Consider the following 17,380-nt stretch of genomic DNA (forward strand, 5'->3'; position numbering starts at 1 on the left):
GGACTTCTAGGACTTGGCAAATAGGCTAGGTGAGCACATACATATTAGAAATAATTTTCCAAAAGTGACAGTTGAAACCCAAGAGACAAGAGGTTCTCTGATGAGAGAAAAGAGAAAGAAGCAGACTGTATAGTCATGAGAACTATAAAATTATCAAAACAAGTATGCTTTCCCTGGCATCTCCAGAAACTTCCTTTGGCTTTTAGACCTGTTTTGGTATCTCCTTTTTCTAAGCCTTTGAAAGACACTTCCAAGAAAAGGAAGTAAAAGAGAGGACAACCATCAAAGGATTAAGTAAATGGATTTGTATAACACCAACAGAAACCAAAGGAGAAAGATTTTTATAAAGTAAAGGGTGGTCCAAAATGTTGAATACTTGAGTTCCCCGGTGGCTCTGTGGGTTAAGGATCTGGCATTGTCATTGCTGTAGCCAGGGAAACTTCTGCATGCCAGGGGTGCAGCCCCTCTGCCAAAAAAAATTTCAAACACTTAAAAAGTTAAAGCAGGTAAGAATGGAGAAAAGATTACTGTGTTTAACCATTACAAAGTGGAGTTCCCATCGTGGCTCAGCAGAAACAAATCTGACTAGCATTCATGAGGACACAAGTTCAATCTGTGGCCTTGCTCAGTGGGTTAAGGATCTGACGTTGCCACAGACTCGGCTCAGATCCTGAGTTGCTGTGGCTGTGGTGTAGGCCAGCAGCTACAGCCAACTTGACCCCTAGCCTGGGAACCTCCATATGCCGAGGGTATGGCCCTAAAAAAAGACAAAAAAAAAAAAAAAAAAAAGAAGTGCTTTTAAGAAAATCAATAAGAGGTAAGGGTGGGGAAAAAAGTTAAGGAAATGGGTGTAAGAGCATTACTATCATATTTGTACTCAGGATATCGTAAATCCTCCTTATAAGGCCACATTATCTAATAAAAAGCTCACGATGGGCAAGACAATCTCATAAAGGGAACAAAACTCAAACCGAGAAACTAAAATAATTTTCAAGACTACTTTCTGACATCCAAGCATCAGGAGGAAAGGGATACTGTCTTTTCCATTTTGTATTTCTTTCCCTACCTCCCTATTATCAGTGATGTGTACAGTCAACAAGTGTTCCTTGGATTTCCATGTGACCAAGTTAATTAAATGTATTTCCAATACAAATGCTGTGCCATAAAAGAGGGATTTATGTTACACTTACCAGGGAAAGTACTATCTTCTGGATTAATCGAAGCACTAATGCTTCTTTTCAGGAGGTGATAAACATTTGCTGCCCTTAAGTCTGAAAAAGAAATAGCAAACTAACAGAGTCAAGAGTTATGTAATCTAGACCTTTTCTAAGAGGCTCTTAAGCACAATATGTTGTACATAAAAGAACTATACACTGTTCAAATTTTGGTATGCTAAATCTAAAGCTAGCAAGGTTAAAACAAGTAAAGTTCCCGGTTTGCACATGCTTGCCAGTTAACACAAATCCAAAATTCCCCCCAAAGAATAATTTTACATGGAAAAGAGAAATCCTGTTACAATACTCTGTACACAACCACACATACACTTCCTCCTCAAAATGACACTCTATCAAAACAAACTAAATAAAATGCAGATCCTAGACAAGAACACCAAAAACCAGTGCAATCTCAAGCGATCAGAATTGTTTTAAATTTATCATTTGCTTTTTAACTTAGTTTATGCGGAATGTCTCTTCCCATTAAGATGTAAATTCTAGCAAAGTAAGATCTTTTCCATCTCGTTCTTAGGTATTACCTGCATTTGGAACACAGGAGGCAGAACTGCTTATTGAATGCATATCTGTCCAAAGGTCAGAAATTCCATTTCCACGGCACAGAGAATTTACTCAGATTTTTAATGTGTCGGGAACTTTGGAGCGCTGGAATCTTGCATCCACAAATCTGCCCCTATTTTTCCACGAAGATAGTTTTTTTTTTTTTTTTTTTTTTTTTTTTTTAGCCTTTACCAGGTCGATCCCAGATAGAGTGACACCTTCTTAGGACAACTCGATACATGTCCCTCCCCAGCAAAACTTGATCACAATTTTTTTTTCTCCTCCCTGAAAACCGTTCCCGCTCTTTCTCAGCCCTGAGCTTACCCGGCTGCTTCTCGGTACACACAACAGACGAAACCCCTGGCTCGTGCTCCGCCTCCGCTCCCGCGGCGGACTGGACTTTTTCTTCCCCCCAGATCACAAGAAGTAGGTACCGATCCATCTCTCAGAGCTGAGCCCCTGTTTCACGTCTCCGCTCCCAAATCCAAACAGTCCCGCGCAAAAGATGCACTTCCGGTTCCCTTCTACTTAGGTCGGCTGGAAACTGCGTTCTCCACCGATTTTCCGCAGCTTTTCCAGCAAGCTTCCAGCAAGCAAACTATTTTTGGGGATTATTCTGTAAAGAAGTGCATCATTTCCTCCCTTCATAGCGGAATTGCTACTGTAGGAAGATTGGAAGCGATGCAAGAAAAGCGGAGAAGTAGATGAGTGTTGGCTGGCCTAGGAACTGACATGCTCAGCTCTATGCGTTTCCTGCCGAGCCCGTGATGCGGCGGGACACATCTTGGATCTTGAGAAAGGGAAGGTCTTGCTGCTGGGGAAACATGTCGAGTTTCTCCAAGGCGCCCCAGGTGAGTTCAAGGTCTTGTAGCTTCATTACGCTGGCAGAAGGAGGTCGGATTTAGTGAAGCTGAGTCGGATAGGAAGCTGGGTCCTTGGACTAGAAGATGTCTCGGTGAAACACGAACCAGGGTTGTGATTCTGGCCACCACTTGCTGTAGTTTTCTTGGAACTCCTACCCTCCCGTTTTCAGTCTACCCTTATTCCCACCTTCACCTTCCCGCCCACCTCTGTCTCGGGAAGACTTATTAGGAAGGAAGTCAGAGAGGTAATGAGATGAATCACATTGGGCGTGGTAGACTATTGTAAGAGTTTTATTTACCGAGCAAAGCAAAGTAAGGACCGACTGGAAGGTTTTGAACCAAAGAGTAACTAATCTCACTTGGGTGTTAAAAGGAGCACTCTGACTGCTGAATAGACTGTTTAGAGATGGGGGTTGGTGGAGGATACAAGCTAAGAATCTATTTGAAGGTTATTGCAACAATCTAGGCTCCACACGTTAGTGGCACAAGCCAGGCTTAGTAACAGTGCCAAAAAGTGGTCACGTTCTTTTTCAAGGTGGAGCCAGTAGGATTTACTGAAGGATTGAATGTGGGCCGACAGTAAAAGAAGAGACAAGGATTATTCCAAGGTTTTTTATTTCAACAAGCAGAAGGATGTTCCATCAGCGGAGATAAGGAAGGCTGAAATTGAAGCAGGGTTCAGAAGGAAGAGCAGGAGTTCAGTTTTGGGTACGTTGATCTAAGAAGCCACTTAGCCTAATCTTGCTCCAGCTGTGATTCCTTCCTTGGACTGTTACTTGTCTCTGATGAGGTAAATACAGGAAGTAAAACGAAACATTAAAAAAACCAAAAACCTAGCAATTTGACATTGTGGCAGGATCTTAATTGTTTATCAAAGTTTTTTTCTATCACAGTATTTGGTCTGCAATGGATTGGAAAAGAACTAATCTTTTGTTACACATGGTTTAGGAAACACTGTAGTGCCTATGTCAAATGGGCAGTTGAGTACAAGCGTAGAGTTCAGGAAAGAGGTTCAGGATGGAGATGTGAATTAAGGAATCATAAGCATAGAAGTGGCATTTAAAGTTGTGGGTCTGGGAGTTCCAGTTGTGGCTCAGAGGGCTAAGAACCTAACTTCTCTGTGAAGATGTAGATTAGATCACTGGCCTCACCCAGTGGATTAAGGATCCCGTGGCTATTGCGTAGGTGGGCAGCTGCAGCTCAGATTAGATCTTTAGCCCGGGAACTTCCATATGCCACAGGTGTGAGCACAAAAAGAAAAAAACACCTTTTAAATAAATAAGTAAAGTTGGGGGTCTGGATGAAGTATTTGAGGAAATGAATAAAAAGAGGATAGCCAAGAACTGAGAAACGAGAAAAGGAGAACCAGCGTGATAGAGGGAAAAAAAATAGAGGATGGTGTCCTAGAAATCTAGTGATGAAAGAATACCCAGGAGAGGGGAATGATGGACTGTGCTGAAGAGAGAATTGACCAATGGATTTAGTAAGGAAGGTCATGGTAACTTTGGCAGGCAGTAGTAGTGTGCCGGTAGTAGGTGTGGGAAGACAAAAGCTGGGCTGGAGTAGGTTGAAGAGAGAATGAGGAAAGACTGATTGGAGTAAAGACAGCAGCAAGTTTGTTGTGCTGCAAAGGAAAGGAATGAGGCAGCTGCTGGTAGGGAACTGAGGTAAGGAGGTTTTTTTTGTTTGTTTTTTTTTTTTAACTTATTATGGAGAATTTCAACCATATGTAAAAGTAGCTATCACTGAATTTCAAAAAACTCATGGCAGTATCATTTCATCTGTTACCCCCATTCACTTCCTTCTCTTCCTTATGAATTTGAGGTACATCTCAGACTCATTATTTCATCAGTAAATATTATATTTCCTATGAGATGAGGGTTAAAAAAAGATAATCCCATTACCATTTATCAGAGTTAAATGAGAAGTTAACAGCGTTTCCCTGGTGTCAAATCTAGTATCCAGTATGTTCAGTTTTCTAATTTTCTCATATATGTATGTGTGTGTATATATATGTCATCTATTATATAAATACATGATATATATGTATGTTATATAAATACATAATATATTTGTTTCTTCCATTGGATTAGGATCCAAAGTGCAATAAGTTGCTATGTTTTTTTTTAAGTCTGTTAAGAAATAGGTTCCTATTCCTATTTTTTTTCCTTAAAATTTATTGAAGAAAGAAGATTGTCCTGTAGAGTTCCTTCTCTGTGATTTTTTTTTTTTTCTCATAAGCTGAGAGAAGTGTGGAAAATGTATAGACTAGAAGCTGTCTTTATATGTAAAGGACATGATCATCTATATGAAAAACAGAATTTACAAAAAGCTACTAGAATTGATTACATGAGTTTAGCAAGGTTATAGGATACAAAAAATGAAGTGTATTTCCATATACTACAATGAACAATCAGAAATTTAAAAATACAGTACCACGTGCAATGGCATCAAAATATATGAAATAAAGATAAACCTTACAAAAGCTGTCCAAGAGGAATGGGATAGAGGCTAGAAAAAGGAGAACAGGAAAACAGCAGATTGGTAAGCAGTTTTATAGGCTGATTTGAGGTTCATGATGATTGAATTTAAAATAAAACCAGCTAGCCTATCTGTATTTTTTCCAGCATTTTTTGACTGCTTGTTTATATGCATGGAAAAAGCATCTGATCAGGATCTTTCTGGCCTGTAATTTTGTTGGAGTTTTAAGGCAATGATGGACACTGCAGACAGAGGTCTTTTCCTGAGGTAGCCTAAGATGTCTGTATAAGGTAGTTGTTGTTGTTTTTGTTTTTTAATGGCCACACCTGCCACCCCACACCTGTGGGAAATGGAAGTTCCTGGGCTAGGGGTCAAATCAGAGCTGCAGCTGCTGATCTACGCCATAACCACAACAATACCAAATCTGAGCCACACCTGCGACCTAACCCCACAGCTTGCAGCAATGCTGAATTCTTAACCCACTGAGCAAGGCCGGGGGTCAGACCTGAATCCTTATGGACACTATATGGGCTTCTCAACCTATTGAGCCACAACAGGAACTCCTAAGATGGTTTTTTAAAGTTTAAGTATTCAGCATCATCTATCTGTACTTTTTCGGCTACATCATGTTATTTAACCCTCCTTTGGAGTTAAACTCCTGGAAAGTCTTCAGCTCCTAATTGGCCACTCAATGTAATATATCTAATCTCAAAATTTTTTTTTTTTTTTTTTTTTGTCTTTTGTCTTTTTTATTGTTGTTGTTGTTGCTATTTCTTGGGCCACTCCCACGGCATATGGAGATTCCCAGGCTAGGGGTTGAATCGGAGCTGTAGCCACCGGCCTACGCCAGAGCCACAGCAACGCGGGATCCGAGCCGCGTCTGCAACCTACACCACAGCTCACGGCAACGCCGGATCGTTAACCCACTGAGCAAGGGCAGGGATCGAACCCGCAACCTCATGGTTCCTAGTCGGATTCGTTAACCACTGCGCCACGACGGGAACTCCTCAAAATATTTTTGAAGACCTTCATAAACAACTTCTGCTTTCATAAGAGCTTCTAATTACCCCTCCAGATTCTATTCTGTGTGGTATGAAAGATATGTCATAAAGCAAAGGGAAATAATATCTTTGGAATGTTTTTAATAGAGCATTAAATAATAGTTCTAATAGAAAAGCGGGCAGGAAGGAGTACTCTGTTAATCTGCAGAATAATGAGGAAAACTCCACCTTTTCTAGAAATAGAAATGAAAACAAAACAAAAACATTAATGTGGAATCTTTTTTCATAATGATTATTGACATTAACTGTAGATGACGTGATGTTTCATAACAAACTTAATTGTTTCCATTTTAATTAGAATTTTCTTTGTTTCCTCTTCTGTCTTTTCAAGCAATGGGCCACGTTTGCTCGAGTTTGGTATCTCCTAGATGGGAAAATGCAGCCCCCTGGCAAACTTGCTGCCATGGCCTCAGTTAAACTTCAAGGATTGCATAAACCTGTGTATCATCAACTGAGTGAGTAAACCTCATATTAGTAACCATAGTTTTGATGTCGGAATAGAATATTGAAGATATTTGACTAGCTCCTTTTCGGATCTCTTTTTTTCCTGAGGATCCCTTCCATTCTTGCTACAAACCTATTAGGGCACTAAGGTGAATTTGGCTTCTTCATAGGAAAACCATACTGACCGGTTTGCTTGTGACAGCGCCATTTTTTGCTGCCATTACTCCAGCAAAATGATCAGTAGCCCTTCCTTCCACTCTCAGAAATATCCTGATTTGGGAGTTCCCGTTGTGGCCAGCGGAAACAAATCCAACTAGGAACGATGAGGTTGCAGGTTTGATCCCTGGCCTCGATCAGTGAGCTGTTCTGTGGGTCGCAGACGCGGCTCGGCTCGTATCCTGGCGTTGCTGTGGCTGTAGCGTAGCCTGGCTCCGATTAGACCCCCTAGCCTGGGAACCTCCATATGCCGCAGGTGTGACCCTAAAAAGACAAAAGAAAAAAGAAAAAAAAAAAGGAAATATCCTGATTTGGACTACAAATTCACTCTTCATGTGACAACATACATTTGAATAGAGAACTTTTGAACATGAGCAAATAAGCTTGCCCTCTCTTCTAAAAATGCTTTCCCCCCAAAAATACAGTTAGCTAGGCATGGAAAGTTTATTTTTCACTGTTTTGAATTAATGGATTTGCTTTTCTGTGTCCTTTTTCCAAAACAAAACAGTTGCTTTCATACTAAAAGCCTTCTGCTTATTATAGGTGGTTTTGATTGACTTCACTTTCCAAGGCACTTCCTGTCTTCCCTGCAGGGTCAAATGTCACCTCTTACTCTCCATCTTGCTTGACCTGTCAGCAACACTTTTTGCACTTGATCAGATTTTTAACTTTATTTTGAAAGATGAAGTATACAGAGATACAGATAGTAGGTAGATATATAGGAGTATATTCATCTATCTATATATAAATGTAGATAATATATTTAAATTAATAAATAATACTGATGGTGAAATGAATACCTATACACTGAGCATTTGGGTTTTTTTCCTCTTTTTTTGCCATCACAAAAAAATTGCTATCAATATTCTTGTACCTTTTTCTGGGGGTACACGTGGAAGAATTTCTCTGAGGTCAGTCCACGGGACAGGAATTACAGAGTTCAAAGCTGCATGGGAACCTAGTTAGTCTTTATGCAAATGTCTTCTGCCAGCCGCATTCCAGAGTTTTCATTATTCCTCATCTTGGTAACATTGATATTTTTATTCATTTTAATTGTGACTGCTCTGGTAGGTGTGAAATGCTTTATTTTTGTGGTTTTAATTTGCATTTTCCTGATTGCACATGGAGTTGAGTATCTTTTCATTTGTTTTTTTTGTTTGTTTGTTTTTTTGTTTTTTGTCTTTTTGCTATTTCTTGGGCCGCTCCCACGGCATATGGAGGTTCCCAGGCTAGGGGTCTAATCGGAGCTGTAGCCACCAGCCTATGCCAGAGCCACAGCAACGCGGGATCCGAGCCGCATCTGCAACCTACACCACAGCTCACGGCAATGCCGGATCGTTAACCCACTGAGCAAGGGCAGGGACCGAACCCGCAACCTCATGGTTCCTGGTCGGATTCGTTAACCACTGCGCCACGACGGGAACTCCTCTTTTCATTTGTTTATTGGCCTTTGATCGTTTCCCATTCTTGTGCAATGTCTATGCATTTCTTTTTCCCATTTTTCCACTGAGTGTTTGTCCTTTACTTTTTTTAACTTTTATCATGAAAATTTTCAGAATTAAATTTCAGAAAAGTTTGAAGAATAGTACAGTGAATTCCTTTATATCATCCACCTAGATTACACAATTGTTAATATTTTACCACATTTTTTTAACCCAATCATTTGAAAATCAATTAGAGATATTGCTTTATCTCCTCCTAAATACTTCAACATATGTCTCCTAAGGATAAAGATATTCTCCTGTATAACCCAAATGCCATTATCATACATCTAAATGTTAACTTTTATAGCCATTCCTGTTTATATGGCTATCATTTGTAATATTTTCCTGGGAAATTGTACGCCAGTTTTCAAATAAACATGTCTACAGTGACTATGAGCACATGAAACCTACTTAATAAATGCTGATTAAACCAATGTTATGAGAACTTAACATATTTGAAAATTGCTTGAAGTTTATGTTTTGATTTTAGTGATATCTTACAGACATGAGAAGTCTAAAGTGTTGCTGACTAAGCTATATATTAAGTATAGTGAGACAAAAATTCAGTTCAGGCTCTAAAAAGTAAATTTCTAATTTCATAGAAAAACAGTTCTCCATTACCAAAAATGAATGGCCTGACAGGCAGCCACCAAAGCCCTTCTGGTGTTCTATCTAGCATAGTGTTTATTTATCAATAAAGAATTCTTCAGCAGTGATGTTTTGCTTGTAAGAAAGCAGAACTTTAATTCAGAGGGCAGAAAAGTACTATACTTTAGGGAGAAATGAGGTGGCTGCTACTGATTCCACCTCCTCCCAAATTTTGTAAAAGGAGGGAATTCTTTTCTAATTCCATAGCATTTCTATCTTGACCCAGACCTCTTTTTCCAGTAAAAAAAAATAACCTTATAAAATTGGTTTGCCACAAGACCTCACAAAATCCATTTGACCAAATACATAACATACATGATATTTGAACCTCATTATAGGTACTCCCTCCTTCTAATTAGGGCTTCCCTCCTTCTAATTGGGGCTGCACTCCTGAATTACGGGCTTGAGAGCTTTTTGAACATTTTATTTTTCATTGACAAATGAAAAGAAAGGGCATGTGGTGATTTTTGGATTATGACTTATTCTTCATGAGGACTGTATTCTTTTCACTGCCCACAGATTGGAGACAATATGAGCTTTTAAAGGCGGAGAATATGAGCTTTTAAAAGAAGCAGAGGGAAACCTTTCTTTAACATTTTTGAAAATTATTAGATTATCTTAAAATATTGCTGGTTCAAGTGGAATGAGATAAAAGTTCACACAGTTCTTAGAGGTTAATGTCATGAATGCTAACACACCAATCCAGCAGAGATTAGATTAGATCTAATCTGTTCTTCTAGTATTCTGCCTTGCTTAATTAAGTCTTTCAAGGATTTGTTGAAAAAAAAGCTTTAGGATGTGAAAGTTCTTAAAGTTACCCAGCCATCATATTTTACTCTCTTACTATTCATTTAAGTGTTAATATATTTCACATGTTAACTGTGCATCATTTAAATTTTACAATTTTGGGGTTTTTTTTTGTTTTTTGGTTTTTTTTTTTGCTTTTAGGGCCACACCCACAGCATGTGGAAGCTCCCGGGCTGGGGCTGGGCTAGGGGTCGAATTGGAGCTACAGCTGCTGGCCTGTGCCACAGCAACGTGGGATCTGAGCCTCGTCTGTGACCTACACCACAGCTCACGGCAACATTGGATCCTTAACCTACTGATTGAGGCCAGGGATGAAACCGCATCCTCATTTTTCCTAATCCAGTTCATTAACCACTGAGCCACGAAGGGAACTCCTACATTTTACAGTCTTAACTGCACATTTATTCTTCAACTCACTCTTTTCTTTTTTTTTTTTCTTGTCTTTTTGCCATTTCTTGGGCCGCTCATGCAGCATATGGAGGTTCCCAGGCTAGGGGTCTAATCGGAGCTATAGCTGCCAGCCTGTGCCAGAGCCACAGCAACGCCAGATCTGAGCTGAGTCTGCAACCTACACCACAGCACATGGCAACACCGGATCCTTAACCCACTGAGCAAGGCCAGGGATCGAACCCACAACCTCATGGTTCCTAGTTGGATTCGTTAACCACTGCGCCAACGATGGGAACTCCAGCTCACTCTTAGAATATAATTTTACAAAGTACTGAAGAAGATTTGCTCCAAGTTATTTCTAGAGTACTTAACTCTTTTGGAAGTGAATATTTACACATTACCAATAAATTTGAACAACACACCTTGTTACTGTCACAGCATCTTTATACTCAGTAGATTTTGTGGTAACTTAACATGATTTATCTGTCACATTGGCTGTGCAGAAGTCCAGGGATGCCAAAATAACCTTGAAGATAGGCATTTGGACATTCATCCTGCAAGACTGGAAACAAAGATCAAGGCCAAAGCCCAACTTTGTTGTTTATAACTAAAATTAGAATAGCTATTTTTCAGACATTTCTCAAACCAAATCTTATAAGGAGGCCCGGTATATAAAAGCAGTGCTACCCTGGATGAAAGAGGGAGAAGATCCTGGATCCTTGCTCCTCTGAGTCACCCTTTTAGGAGTTTAAAAACCACTGAGCTAAAGCAAAGAGCTTATTGGAAGGAATTTGACTCTTTGAAGGGTACAAAAAGACAGGTGACAAAGTAAAAGAATATTTTTGCAAGCTAACAAAGGACTGGGATCTAGATTATATCAAAAACTCTCAAAAATCAACCATTAAAAAAAAAAACAATTTAATTAGAAAATAAGCAAAATACATGACCAGTTGGAACATCAAAAACATCCCCAGCCAGGAGTTCCCATCATGGCTCAGCGGTTAACAAATCCGACTAGGACCCATGAGGTTGTGGGTTCGATCCCTGGCCTCACTCAGTGGGTTAAGGAGCTGTGGTGTGGGTCACAGATGGGCGGCTTGGATCCCGCATCACTGTGGCTCTGGTATAGACTGGCGGCTACAGCTCTGATTAGACCCTTAGCCAGGGAGCCTCCATATGTGCGGCCCTAGAAAAGACCAAAAAAAAAAAAAGAAAAAAAAAAAAAAAGAAAAGAAAAACCTAAAAAAAATCCCCAGCCATTAGGACAATACAGATTAAAACCACAATGAAATTTTACCTCACATCTATCAGAATAGCTAAAATTAAAATAGTGGCAGCAGCAAATACTGCTAAGGATGCAGAGACTGGATTATTCATACGTTGCTTGTGGGAATGTAAAATGGTACAGCCAGTCTGAAAAAGAGCATGGCAGTTTCTTATAAAACTGAACATGAGCTTGCCATACAGAATATTAACTGCACTCTTGGACATTGATCCCAAAGAAATGAAAACTTAACACACTTACCAGCTAAGTATTATTACCAGCTAATAAGAGTTCTGCCTGGTTACTCTGCATCCCCCTATGTTATCAACCCCTGGCTTATTGTATATTTAGCTACTTGTTTAGTGTCTAGCTCTCTCCACTAGAACGTAAGATACTTTGCAGCAGGGGCTTCAGTTACATTCATTGCTCTATTCAAGAACAGTACCTGACATTAGTATGTACATAGTAAGTAGTGAGTGGACTAGTTAATTAATTAATGGAAAAAGACTATAAAATAGATTCTGGAAGAGCCCAAGACTCCCACCAAACTTAACGGTTGCCCTCATCTGAATCTACTTGACTGAGGTCTGACAAGATGAGAGAGTTTGAATGGTCAAATTTCTAAGATCAGAACTAGGTGCATCTTCTAGAAAACCTAAGAAAGGAATTGGGTGGGAGCCAGAGATGACAGAACAAGCTGTATCTACATTAAAGTGAACACCAGGGATTTTTTTTTTTTTTTAGCATTTATTGTGATTGGTAGCTATCTCATTATATAATTAAGAGTCTTCAACAGGGAGCTTATAATCTAGTTAGAAGGAATAAAATCACCAAAATAGAGTTAAATCAGGTCATGAGAGAAGTTCGGTCATCTTGTGTTAGGAGAGACTTTATGGAAGAAGGACTAATACATTGTTGGAACTTGATATTTATGTTGAACTTAAATGCTATGGGTTGGAGATCCCATGTGGCTCAGTGGTTAATGAATCCGACTAGGAACCATATGGTTGCAGGTTTGATCCCTGGCCTTGCTCAGTGGGTTAAGGATCCAGCGTTGCTGTGAGCTGTGGTGTAGATTGCAGATGTGGCTCAGATCTGGCTTTGCTGTGGCTCTGGCATAGGCCGAGGCTACAGCTCCGATTAGACCCCTAGCCTGGGAACCTCCATATGCCTCGGGTGTGGCCCTAGAAGAAACAAATAAATAATAAAAATTTTTAAAAAATAAATAAATGCTATGGGTAAAGATTAACAAGTAAAGATAAATTAGGAGGGCGTTGCTAGTGGAAGGGAAAAAAAGACGAGAGATGTGGGAGAGGGTTATGAATGCCTGTGTGTATGCATGCGAGAGTGAGGGAGAGAGAGAGAGAACTAGAAATAATGGGATAATGCTTCAGGAAATAGCAAGCAAAGCAAGTAGTGTGGCCTCCCTCGTACACGTGGTGGTGTGGGAAAGAACTGGTAAATAAGGCTGGAAAATCTGAGCCTGAGCTGTAGGTCTCCTTGAACACTTTGCTGAGGAGTTGGCATGTGGTGAGGTTCAGAGGTGGCAAATACCTTGAACCTCAGAGCAGTATGTGGAAAAGGATTTTTGAGCTTTCCTCAGAACCTAGCAGAAAAGACATGTGATGAATTGAAAAGTGATGTCATTACCTCCATATGGCATTCCACCCCCCACTTCTTTCCATCCTGGTGGTAGTGAACAGGCTAAGGCTGTCTTTGAAGGCACTAGAGTTGGGTTTAAGTCTTAACTTGACTATTAACTAGCCATATACTTTTAGCCAAGGTGTTTAACTTCTGATTCAGCTTCCTCCTTAAAAAGTAAAGATGGTTTGAAGCAGGAGGTAGAAAAATCCACCTTAAGAAGATGACTGTGAGATTTTTTTCAGTGTTAGGAAATGAATATAAAATGCCTACCTCAGCACCTGGCATTGTGGAAGCTATTGAATAAATGTTACTTCCCCTCCTTCCAGGCAATTTTGAAGAAAAAGTAGAGGTTAGTTCTGGCTCAGAGCAGACGATGCACCAAAACACTGAGGCCACAGGACTGAGAAGCGCCCTTGAGAGTGTAACCCATGATGAGACCTTAGATTCCCTGACATAGAACTTTTGAATTTTCACTTTGTTTGCATTAGTTTGAATTTTATTTTGCCATTTAATGTAGCACCTGATATAAAAGGAAGTTAAATAGGTCAGAAATCTGAGATGATAAATTTTTGTAAATAAACTCACAATTCCTGTTTCTAAAAATTGCATACTGAACTTTAATTTTTTAAAAAAGTTTTTTAATTTGAAAGATATTAATTTCTCTTCCAACATATTGATCAGGCAGTAGAGTTTCAGTTTGTATACATTTGGTGCCTGTTGTAAAATGTTTTAATTAAAATTTAAACTGAAATAATATCTATTTATTTGGCTTAACAGAAATTTAGATGTAAATGATTCCATTGTACCCAGGATTTCAGCCTTTAATCATAATTTTGGCTTTTGTTTTAACATGTTATGCAGTTAAAAACAAAGATTTAGTTGCTGATTGGTTTTATTTAGAGGCAGTGGAGAAGTGCTTCTAAGAATTATTAAATACTAGAGATCTGGCACATGTTATTAAGGGAGAATAATTTTTCCCAGATTAGGTGTTCATACCTTAGAGCTGAAAAAACATAATTTGCACCTAATTTGTGGTATTCTTTCCAATGTCTCTTGAAAGATCCTTTTAGATCTCTACAGATGTATTTTGAATGGCTCAAAATGCTTTCTCCATATTTAAAGTTTAAACAACATTTCAGAGTTCCCGTCATGACTCAGTGGAAACAAATCTGACTAGCAAAACAAATCTGACTAGGAAACAAATCATGAGAACACAGGTTCAATCTCTGGCCTTGCTCAATGGATTAAGGATGCGACATTGCTGTGAACTGTGGTGTAGGTCACAGATGTGGCTTGGATCCCGAGTTGCTGTGGCTGTGGTGTAGGCTGGCAGTTGTAGCTCTGATTCCACCCCTAGCTTGGGAACCTCGGTATGCCATGGGTGCGGCCCTAAAAAAGATAAAAAATTTAAAAAAAATAAAGTTTAAACAACATTTCGAAGTAAATTTAGCTTTAGCAGAAAGTTAGAGTCCATGTTTCCTCCAAATGGAAGTCACAGAAAGAGCCTGAGCAGGGTGCTAAATACCTTGGTATGTGAGCTTTGACAAATCACTTACTCGGAACAGGCTTTAGCTTCTTCAGGTGTAAATGTCCGGATGAAAGCTAAAGTAATTTTGGCATAATTTGAGGCTGTATAGCTATCTTCTTACGCTCTGTTCTTCTGGTTCATTGGCCCAGTTGCCTCAGTAGCCCACTATGTGTCGCTTTTAGGAACTTGAGTCACTCAATTTGTCGTAAGTTGTGAAACGTTCCTTTCAGCCAACTAATAGCAAGCTTCCCAGGTCTTTCCTTCACACCGGACTCCCTCACCCTCTAAGGAGGAGAATGCAGCTGCTCTATCCTCTTTCCTTTACCCTTGTCCTATGTAAACTATGAACTTCTCTCTGAAAATTCTGTCATTCAAATTCAAAGCTCTGCATAGAATCTTATAATCGTTAGTTTCCATATACTATACTTATTTGTATTTCTTATTTTTTCAGTGTTTTTTTTCCAAATAAAGAAGCTTTAAGAATTGTTTGAACTTTGTTTTCTATTAGTAGAATAGGCATTTAATCTTTGTTTCTGTTTACTTGGAGTTCCTATCGTGGCACAGCAGAAACGAATCCAACTAGGAACCATGAGGTGGTGGGTTCAATCCCTGGCCTTGCTCAGTGGGTTAAGGATCCGGCATTGCCATGAGCTGTGGTGTAGGTCACAGACACAGCTCAGATTGTATGCTGCTGTGGCTGTGGTGTGGGCTGGCAGCTATAGTTCTGATTAAATCCCTAGCCTGGGAATCTCCATATGTCGCCGGAGCGGCCCTAAAAAAAAAAAAAAAAAAAAAAAATGTTTCTCATCTTTGTCATGTATGGTGACTCTTGAAAACTTACATGTTGACTTTTTAGGATTTTTATTGGATGAACAGCCAGACTTAGGGGTACTTTCCACTGGAAAACTAATCCAACATATATATTTTAATTTTCAGGTCATCTGTTGCATCAAATGTGTGTGTACTCATAGCTGAGAGAGGCAGTTTAAATGTAACTAGTTAAATGTGATTGGAGAAAACCTTGAGTTGGTAGTTAAGCATAAGATCATAGTACTCTGTCGTTCTCTGAATTTGAAAAGAAGAATAATCAATTGTGATATTTCAGCATTTGTTTTCATTTTTCGTATAGGTAAAATGTCTTTCTTCATCTATATGCATATTGTTTTCATTTTCTCTTGTTTTTAAGGGAAAATTTGTATTAGATATTTAGAGGTGGTGAAGTATAACTATTAATAGTACATTTTAATGATGTGTAATCATAAGTGGGCAGAGCTAATAGGAATAGCCATAGTTTGCTTTTAAAAGATGTATTGTTATTATTGGCATCTTATTAAATTCTCATTTACCTTGTAGAGTTGAGATTTTCCAAATGTCTAGCCAACTCTTTCTATACTTAGATGTTATGTAAAAGAGAAGCATGATTCGCTTTATATTTTTGAAGTGTTTTTTTTTTGTACTTTGATAAGTTTTATAAATAACCAAGCCCACATTTTCTTAAAGTCAAGTATTTTTCATATAAAATCTTTCTTTCTTTCTCTCTTGCTTTTAAATCTAGGTGACTGTGGAGATCATGTTGTCATAATGAACACAAGGCACATTGCATTTTCTGGAAACAAATGGGAACAAAAAGTATACTCCTCACATACTGGGTAAGATAATACTTTGACAGGGAAGATAGGTGGTTGAATGTATTACTTTAAGAATGTTATTGAGCTTATATAAAAGAAAAAGGCATTTTCAGAATTTAAGAAAACAGCAATTTTGCTCATTCTGCATACGTGACTTAATCAAAAACCCACAAAACACTAAATACTCGTGATTACCTGACATTATTTGTTTTTCCTGGAAGCTTTTCATAGAACCTCTCTGATCTAGATTTTTCTCATTTTTACCCAGTCTTCTCACTTCTTTCCTTCTTCTTCCTGTAATTCATCTTACTGCCATTTCCAGAACCATCTTGATCATCTGAAAGTACATGAGACGTTGAAAGAATAGTGAGCGAGATCCCAAGTTTGTACGATACCTAAAATCTCCACAATATACCTTGCAACTTACAGGTCTGCAGTCTTTGAATAATAGTGACCTCTTAGCTCATGAGGCAATTTCGACATGGTCTAAGTTTTAGAAAGATCCCTATGCTATTGAGTCATCATCTGTTTTTCTCTAGCTTTCATAATCGTCTGTCTGTTTTGTAGACTAAACATCTGTATAGGTCCTTCAAAGTTCTTTATATGGCTTCCCTTTATGTATCTCCATTATTTCTTGGTCCTTGTTTTCTGGGTGCAATCGTTGCTTGTCAGCATCTTTCTTAACTAAATATCTTAACTGAGTATCTTTCTTAACTAAATACAGTCACCAGGCAGTGTTCTGATGGTTTCCTGGTATAACATGACTCCTCCATCTTTCAGTTACGCAGTCTTCAATTGCAGTAGAAGTTTTCTTCGAGGCCCTATCCCTGTGGGCTATGTTGAGTTCACCGTTAGCTGAAACTCCTCTGAGTCTTTTTCAAACATGCTGCTGTTCAACCATGTGTCTTCCTTCCTGTATGTTTTAGTTGCATTGTAATCCAACTGCAGTACCTTAAGTTTACTCCATGTTAAATTTTATGTCCAGCCTTTTAAGATCTTTTGAGATCTTGATTGTCTCATATAATGTGTTAGTTAACCCCTCAGTTTCAGGTTGTGTACAGATTTAATTAAGCATACCTTCTTCAATATCATGCAAGATTATGTTTAGAAATATTAACCTTGCATTCTTGATCCAGATCATTTCTTTATT

The 17,380-nt window shown here is 38.9% G+C and overlaps 2 protein-coding genes across 3 annotated transcripts in view; one reads left to right on the forward strand and one right to left on the reverse strand.

Moving 5' to 3' along the window:
* Positions 1-2,350, reverse strand: part of MTBP (MDM2 binding protein) — a 75,502-nt gene extending 73,152 nt beyond the window's left edge. For both annotated transcript variants that reach the window (XM_021088982.1, XM_001924836.4), the window contains exons 1-2: positions 2,097-2,350; positions 1,191-1,271 (exon numbers count right to left, since the gene is read on the reverse strand). In XM_021088982.1, coding sequence (XP_020944641.1) covers positions 1,191-1,271; positions 2,097-2,214 — 199 coding nt within the window. In that variant the 5' untranslated portion in view covers positions 2,215-2,350. The remainder of the gene's footprint in view (positions 1-1,190; positions 1,272-2,096) is intronic.
* MRPL13 (mitochondrial ribosomal protein L13) overlaps positions 2,567-17,380 on the forward strand; it is a 62,605-nt gene continuing 47,791 nt past the window's right edge. Inside the window, exons 1-3 of the mRNA NM_001243415.1 lie at positions 2,567-2,623; positions 6,509-6,632; positions 16,158-16,251. Coding sequence (NP_001230344.1) covers positions 2,597-2,623; positions 6,509-6,632; positions 16,158-16,251 — 245 coding nt within the window. The 5' untranslated portion in view covers positions 2,567-2,596. The remainder of the gene's footprint in view (positions 2,624-6,508; positions 6,633-16,157; positions 16,252-17,380) is intronic.

Source organism: Sus scrofa, chromosome 4 (assembly GCF_000003025.6).
Source record: "Sus scrofa isolate TJ Tabasco breed Duroc chromosome 4, Sscrofa11.1, whole genome shotgun sequence".
NCBI lineage: Eukaryota > Metazoa > Chordata > Mammalia > Artiodactyla > Suidae > Sus > Sus scrofa.